The sequence below is a fragment of the Marmota marmota genome, unplaced genomic scaffold (genome assembly GCF_001458135.2).
Source record: "Marmota marmota marmota unplaced genomic scaffold, marMar, whole genome shotgun sequence".
Taxonomy (NCBI): Eukaryota; Metazoa; Chordata; class Mammalia; order Rodentia; family Sciuridae; genus Marmota; species Marmota marmota.
The window spans coordinates 3,424,679-3,433,197 of NW_026000101.1; the positions used below are offsets into that span (position 1 = coordinate 3,424,679).

Below are 8,519 nucleotides of genomic sequence, written 5' to 3' on the forward strand. Positions count from 1 at the left end.
AAACAAACACTTCAATAATTTCTGGGCCAAAGAGGTAAATAAAACTCCAATTATACATTGTTTAGAAAACAATAATGATATTGCACATGAGATTTAGCTAAAGCTGTATTCAGTGGGAATTTATATCTATAAAAGTGTCACTGAATTCCTGGGCAGAGGACTGACTCCAGATCCCAACAGACCAGATTCAGCCACCTGCGTCCTGGAGAGTCTAGAGAGAGAAAAGCAAGAAAGAAATTTATTATTCAGTATGGTCACAGTAAAAATTTTACTGAGGGTGGGAGGCAGTAAAAATTTTAAAACTGTAAATGCCATCAGTAAAATTAAAGACTTACTAAATGGGCTGAATAAGAGATTTGAGATAACAAGAAAAGGAGTACTATCAATCCAAAATCATATGTCCATCAAAAATATTTTTCAGCTGGGCATGGTGGCACATGCCTGTAATCCCAGTAGCTCAGGACACTGAGTTCAAAGCCAGGCTCAGCAACTAAGCAAGTTGTGAGACCCTGTCTTTAAATAAAATATAAAAAAGGACTGGGGATGTGGTTCAGTGGTTGGGGACCCCTGGGTTCAATCTCTGGTACCAAAAAAAAAAAAAAAAAGGATGAAATATACTTTAGTGAAATACATTTTAAGTTGAGTGAAAACTAATTGTGTTCTACAAAAATGTACTAAGTACTTCATGAAGACAGAGAGAAACTTGGAACTTTAGAAATGAAGGGTGATGTTTAATATTATTAGTAGTTTGGGAAGTAGAGATTGAAAACATAATGAGATACCACCACACACCTATTCAATGATGGGGTGTGTGTGTACACATATACATGTATGCACACACACACTTAATACCAAGTACTGAATTAAATGGAAAGAAATTAAAACTCTCATACATTTCTATTTTGAATATTGGAATGGGGCATGTACCACTCTGGAAAACATTTGAAGGGTTTTTTTTTTGGTGGTGGTGGTGGTTGTTGTTGTTGTTTAATAATGAAACCATACTTTTGCCATGTGATCTAGTAATTCCATCCCTGGTATTTATTAAATATAAGAAAAGTTAAATTCACACAAATACCTGAGCATAAACTTAGATGGGTCTCAATGTTGTTATGCTGAGTGGGAAAAAAGCCACTCTCCAAAAATTACATACTATTTGATCAATTTTCATGTCATCTTGAAAAGACAAAACTGTGATGAGGGATAAATGAGTGGTCGGTGAGGGTGGGTATAATATAAAGACAGTCTGGGGAGTGACGGAGCCATTCTGTGTGTTGCTTATGTTTTGGGTTACATGAAACTGAATATGTATTTGAATTTATGAAACTCTATACACACACACAAGTCAACTTTAATGTACTATAATTTAAAAAAATAAAATTATAAAGTAAATATACTATAGATGCCTCCAAATGGGAGTGGTGGGGGTATAATTGGTCAAAAGGAAACCATCTTTACTGATTGATCTCTTTGGATTTTATACTCTGGTGGGAGAAGGAATAGAGATAAAGACCAAAATGATATGCTGTTAGAGTCTGTAAACAAGTCAAAATAACACCTGGCATTTTGCCAGGGGAATGTTAAAGTTCGTAAACAAGTCTGGATGGTGCCTGGCAAAATGTCAGAGGGAGTGGTTTGAGAAGTAACAAAACCGAGCCATTAGGTGTAGAGATTCCTGATTGGTTGACTGATGTATCTAGTTTATGCTAATTAGATAAGCTGTGTGGAATGTATAAATACTGCTCCTGTCCTGCAATAAAGGGCTTCCACTCTTGCTGTATCAACGTACACAAGTTATTCGTCACCCCCCCCCGATTATTCTGCTGCAGCTGTACTCCGGCAATATGCCTTTGTAAAACTATCATCACTATTTATTTTTAGCAGAATACCCCTAGCATACTGGGTAAGATCACAAACGGAATTTGATTCAATCCCTGACTGTGAATGTAATGTCTAGAAATATATACCACTACTTTATTTTTTACAGATAGAAAATTATGAAAGATAAACAAAATTCCACCTCTAAGGACTGATCCTGTTCAGGAAGATAGAGAGCCCTTCAGTTCATGCCTTTCTGGTAAGAGATTGTCTACCTACCATAGCACCTTTGGAAGCCAGGTTCAGAGATTTGAGGAGGCAGACAATTTGGGGGTAAACTTCTCTATGGATTACTGTCTCTAAAGAGGTAAAGGAAAAGTTTACCATAAACAGAGCAGTCAGCCCAAAGAAAGTCAGCTCACCCAGCACCCCAGGAGATGGGGGTGCCTGAGAGTACTACACACAAGTATACACAGTTCTACAGTCATGCAGGTGCCTTTCACCTCTCCAGATGTGAGTCCTGCAGAGCTTAGCTAAGGCTAATCAACCAAGGGTAATCAACCAAGGGTAATCTCCAGTGTTGTTTGTAGATGTGCTCCTGGTGCTCAGTTATCCTGGATAAGAACGACTGGTATACTGAGGACAGTGTCTGTTTAGAGACCGGGTTACTTACTTTTCACATAAGAGGGGAGGCAAACAGTAGTACATGTGATGTTGGGTCAGAAGACCATCAAGACCCACAATGGACTTCAGCCACCCCACACAAGGCTAAAGTGACAGTGTGGTGTATCCTGTGGAAAGCATATGTCTGAGGACCATTGGCTTTAAAACAGCATGTCTGACTCTGACAATATGTATCATGCCATGTAAAGTGGCCAATTAATGCCTACATTTGGCAGGCTAGGATAAGGATGTCAGGCATGGTTCCAACAACTAGCATGTAACTCCATTTAGACAGAAAGGTAGGGACTGGCTCAGTGATAATTGCCAAAACTGGATTAGTGTTGTACATGATTATATAGAATAGACTGCTTGCTGGCCAGATTGGAAACCACTGGTTACTTCCTCTGGGGTTTGCAAAGGCTGTTTTATTCAGTTGGAAACCAGAGACTAAGTTAGCTGAGACTGTGCATCACAGATACAAATGCAGGGAGTGACAGAAATAATGTGTTTTGCACCACCTTCGCTGCAAGCTTGCATGGCTAGCAAGGAACAGGGGGGACATGTCATGTATCGAAGTGAAATGCAATAATCATTTATGTTTTCAGACATGGCTATTTTAGATAGTTCTATTTCTTCACCTGTAAAAATGAATAACCATTATGTAAAACAGAATAACAAATATATTCATTTATGAGGGTATTTGACAGGGCTAAAAGACAAAGCATGAAAAATTATGGATATTTTTAAATGTCTTATCAGCATCTAGTATTACAATCAGATTTACAGCCTTATTTTTTAAATTTTTTATTTGTTCTACTTAGTTGTACATGACAGCAGAATGCATTTTCCAAATCATTGTACACAAATGGAGTGCAACATTTCAATTCTCTCGTTGCACATGGTGTAGAGATGCACCATTCCTGCAATCATACATGTACTTAGGGTAATGATGTCCATCTCATCCACTACCTTTCCTATCCTCATAACCCCTCCCCAGCATTAATTTGTATTTATTGCTTTTTAATTGTTCTCAGTGTCTCAATGCCGAGGCTGTTCAACCATAAACTCCATTCTTATTCAATTCTATTTTTTTTTTTAAAAAAAAAAAAGCACATAGATTGGCATATTTTCCAAACTCTGTATGTGGAGAATGTCTTTGCTAAATTCACAACAGAAAAATACAAAATATAGTCACAAGGTGGCATCTTCTTCCTATCGACATTGCTCGCTGCTGTGGTTCCCTTACACTGCATGATAGGTTTAAAAACAAAACAGAGACTGACACCAAGAATGCATGAAATTTTTCCTGCCTTTATTTCCTAGAATATATATTACTATATTGTTGATATCCTAGAAGGGGATACAGTGAGTGCCATCCTCTTCCATCTTCCTCAGTCCCCTTCCAAATTCTCCCCAAACACAATTGCATCTTTTCTTTTTACAGGAGCTGCCTTAATGCAAGGAAGATGTTTGCAGTGCAAGCTGAGTCAAGGTGATATCCTCAACCCAAGCACAGGTCCCAGTGGGTAGACAGGGATTGATTGAGGTTTCATTTCTATTGATGGCATGGTGAGACTCTGAATGAGGACACACGTGAGAAGAATACAATGTATTCTTTAATCTCTACCCACCAATAAATACACTTTGCCCCTTGAGCTGAAGTCAGGGCAGTTTTTCTCAAGTCAGTCTGGGTTGTCATTTTATTTAGGTTGCTTCTCAATCTTAGTTTTGGGTAGAGAGTTTTTTTTTTTCATTTTCTGTGTTGATTACTAGGATAATAGATTAGGATTTCTCAACCTCAGCACTACTGGACATTTGGGAGTTGATGATTCTTTGTCGAGAGGCTGTCCAGGGCATTGCAGGATTAACTGCATCCTTGGTCACTACACACCAGATGCCTGGTTGCTACATTAGTCCCCCAACAAGTGTCTCCAGACAGGGAACCTCAAGGTGGAGGTGCAAAATCAGATCCCCTTTGTTGAGGACCACTGCTGCAGACCAGGGTGTAAAGGAATAAAGAGTTCTGGGAGGCAGTTCTAAAAATCAGACCAGCAATCTTAGTAACATTCAGGCAAAATGTCCTTACCTCTTATCATGAGGACAATTGACATACTCCTGACTATTCAGTCCATTGGAAACACACAGTACCAGAGTATGCTGGCCTTGTGCATCACCCCTAGGATATGTTTCAAAATTATCCAGGGAGCTTTCAGTGTGCATAGGCCTATGGTAGATATCTCAAAATACTATTATTTGGATCCTTTTGAAGATAAGGTATTTACTGAAGCAGTTGATAGATGATGCTATTTAATCTGATCATGAAGAGGATGTGTATTATTATATGACATACTTTATTTTAAATTTAGGTAACTATATTTTAAAAGAATTGGGTGTTTGTGCCAAGATTTCAAGTAGGACTGGGATGTTAAAATGTAGAAAAAGAAGGATTTAAGCTAATGCCCACAATTGCTCAATTATAAATGCTTGTAAGAATTGGGCTCTGCTACCTAATTCACCAAGGTCATACAGAAATATAGCAGCCATCAAAAGGTACACTTGTGAAAATAGAGATTGGAAAGTCCTTGCAAAACAGAATTTCTACTCTTTCTCACAGTAAACTTCTAAATTTCAGGGTAGCCTAAGTTACAGAGAGTTTTATCTCAACTTTGCTATTTTGCACTTAACTGTATTGTCATGAAACTTGATGTGGAAATTGTTGGTGTTGTTCACTAAATACTGTTAACTTATTGCTTTCTGGAAATATGGAAGGATTGTACTTCTCTACTACTTTTGGAGTTAGACATAGCCATCTGACTTGCTTTGGCCAATGAAATGGAGCATAATGGGGTGTGTCGATTTTGAGAGGCAGTTTTGAGAGCCATAGGGCAATTCACTATGACATCTTCTCTCTGGCATTGCATTCTGGCAAAGCATATATTGAGAGGGTAGCCTCCAGGGTGACAGGTTTGGGTATATTAGGATTAAGTTAAGCTGGATGTGACAGGAAAACAACACAAAAGGAGCAGAGAGGCAATCCTTGGTGATGAGTATGGTGGTTCTACTCCATGAAGTCCACAGAGACCTCAGCTGCGACCATCCCTAGAAGGTGCCTATCATTCTCCCAGTCCAAGATGGCCACTGGAATTCTGCCACCATCATGTTTGTTCTGGACAGAAAGATGAAGTAAAGGATGAGAGGAAGAGACGACAGATAACAGACAGCAGCTGACTTTTCAATAGGTTTTCCGGAGGCTGTCACACAAAGTTAGCTGAGAACCTAGTTATGGGATCATATCCAGCTGCAGGGGTGGCTGGGGGAGGTAGTCTTTATTCTAGGCAACTTTGTGCCCTGCTGAAACTCAGGGGAGTGTCTGCTTTCTAAGAAGAGGAGACGAGATGCGTGTGTGGAGGGGCGGTAGATTACTAGGAGTACCTACCACAGTGAGCACAGGACCTAAATTGGCATAATTATAATGGTCCCTCCCATTGCAATCACAATGCTGGATTAAGGGATGATGCCTGCTCCAGTATCACCCTTCTTTAAGGCAGTTGTGGTGGTGAGTTTTTTTTTTTTTTCCAACTTGAGCTTATGGGGAGGAATCTTTCTTTCTCAAATCATAAAACTGAAAGAGAGACTAAATGTAGCATGCAAAGAGAAGCAGAAGTGAAAAAAAATTAAAGAATTAAGTAGTTCTTTGACTTCCTTTTCCAAGGTTTTTTGAGACTTGCTTCAACCCTCTGCTCTTTCCCCATTTTTATTATGAGAGCCAAGAAATTCCTTTTTGTTTAAATGAGGAGAGGTTAGATGTCTATTGCTTCCAACCAAAGGAACCTAAGGCAATTATCTACCTTTCTGGGTTTCTGTGGGGAATACATGAGATAGAGCTCATAGGAGCTGCCATGGTGCCTTGCACATAAAAGTCCTGAATGCTTGTTTTTAATGATGTGTTTTATATAATACAGAGTAAATGAAATTTGTAAACTTTTCTTTAAAAAAAAAAAAAAAAAAGCCCCAACTCAAATGACATCTTGTTCATTCCCGGAAGATTTGGATCTTTCTTCTCCTTGTTCCCTCTTCTCCGTCTTAAAACCACCCTACTCCTTTGTAATTATTCACAATCTATATTCTCTTCTGATATACTTCAAACTTCTGAAGGACTGGAACAGATCCTTAATCATCTTTCAATACTCAGTTTCTAACATGCTGGTGCATAATAGATAGCCAATAAATATTGTTAGAAAAACAAAGATTTAGAGAACACTCATGATTAAATTTGGCAATAATAGCAACCAACATTTATGAAGTACATCTTGTGTTCTAAGCACTGCCCTATAAGGTTTTTTTTTTAAATGACTTAATCATTGCACTATTAATATGCTACTATTATTATTCCATTTTCCAAATGAGCAAAGTGCACAAGCATATCTTCACAGGGTCTGACTGTGAAATCTTTTGACCATGTCCCCCTCCACCATGCAAAATGGATTTCCTTTACAGGTGTATTTGTTTGGGATCTTGCTTTGGAAAAACCACCCCAGGTTTTTCAAAGTAGATATATGCCAGTTACCAAAGTCAGGTGAATCTCACTTGTTGATCATGAGAAATGGGATGTGGGGGAAAGGAATCCCTACCCATACTTTAGATTTTAGCATAGATTTCATACCATCAGAGGTTTCCCTGGCCTTGGCCAAGGTCAAGTCTATCTACCTAAGCTGTAGCACTTAGCACTTTATAGCACTTAGCACTTTCAGTTGTAATTATACATATGTCATGTATGAATATCTGATCATGTCACTTGTTACCTTTTTAGTTCCCTGAAGACAGAATCCATGTCAATTTTTGTACTTCCTTTTATTTTTGATGCATAACATAGATTCTGGCACATATTGGACACTCAAAACCATTTGTTTAAGGAAAGAAAGAACAAGAGGACGAATAAATAAATGAATGAATGAAGAAGGCATTCTTCTCGAATGCCTTGGGTAGATGCAGCCCCTATATGATGTGATCCGAGAAGACCCTAAAGAGTCTGCACGCTCCCACACACCACTGATCAGAAATCCTCACCAGGACAGACATACAGACATATACTTGGTGAGGGCTTTGGGGTCCCCCCAAAGGGTGGAAAAAGAAATCCAAAAGGTGAGCAAGCAGTTTACAAAAGATGCTTTCTACTGCCTGGCCACTCCGCGTGTGTGTTTTCTTCTACAAAGTGTTTCCAATTACTGTGGCACTCTCGGTATCTGGATCCATCTCCAGTGAATTCCTCTGCAGCTCCTGCCAGACATATGGGATCAATCAGTGCTTCGGCACTGGTGCGCTTGCTGCGGGAATGTTGACAGCCTGACAGACGCGGGGTTCTGGTGTCATGGAATCTCGGAGCCTTGGCTGGATCCCGGGAGGAGAATGAGAGGGGGAGGAGAGAGATAGAGGCAGAGATAGAGAAAGGAGAGAGGAGAGTGGAGAGGGAAAGGAGGAGAGAGGAGGAAGAGGGGGAGAGAAGGAGGGAAGCGGGAGATTTTTCTTGACTGCCCCCTTTCCTTCAAACATTTTATAGGCTTCAGGGAGAGAGAGGAGGAGGAGAAAAGGAAGGAAAAAAAGAGGAGAGCGAGAGGGTAGAGAGCTCGCCATTCCCTCCCGACCCGTGAGCTGCAGGAGGAGTCTGGATTTTGTCCCCAGTGTCAGATGAAAGGGCGCTAAGGCTCGCGACCGCCGCCCCGCGCCCCCTCGGCGCACGCTCCTCTGCGTGCCCGGCCACCGGGCGCCTCTTCTCGCCCCGGCCGCCGCCTGCGCTCCGGGGCGGCCGCTCCGTCGCCAGTGCAATGTGGCCGCGCCTGGCCTTTTGTTGCTGGGGTCTGGCGCTCGTTTCGGGCTGGGCGACCTTTCAGCAGATGTCCCCGTCAGCGCAATTTCAGCTTCCGCTTCTTCCCCGAAGCCGCACCCGGGGCCCCAGGGCGCCTGCCAGCGCCGCCCGCTACCGGCGAGGAGACGGCGGAGAAGCAAAGTGGAGCGGCTGGGCCAGGCGTTCCGGCGACGCG

At 41.1% G+C, this 8,519-nt stretch overlaps 1 protein-coding gene across 1 annotated transcript in view; it reads left to right on the forward strand.

The window, feature by feature from the left end:
• The first annotated feature begins 7,814 nt into the window (after window positions 1-7,814).
• The window catches only part of Svep1 (sushi, von Willebrand factor type A, EGF and pentraxin domain containing 1), a 169,542-nt gene continuing 168,837 nt past the window's right edge, over window positions 7,815-8,519 (forward strand). Inside the window, 3 exon segments of the mRNA XM_048783107.1 lie at window positions 7,815-8,387; window positions 8,389-8,477; window positions 8,479-8,511. Of these exon segments, the coding sequence (XP_048639064.1) occupies window positions 8,304-8,387; window positions 8,389-8,477; window positions 8,479-8,511 (206 nt within the window). The 5' untranslated portion in view covers window positions 7,815-8,303.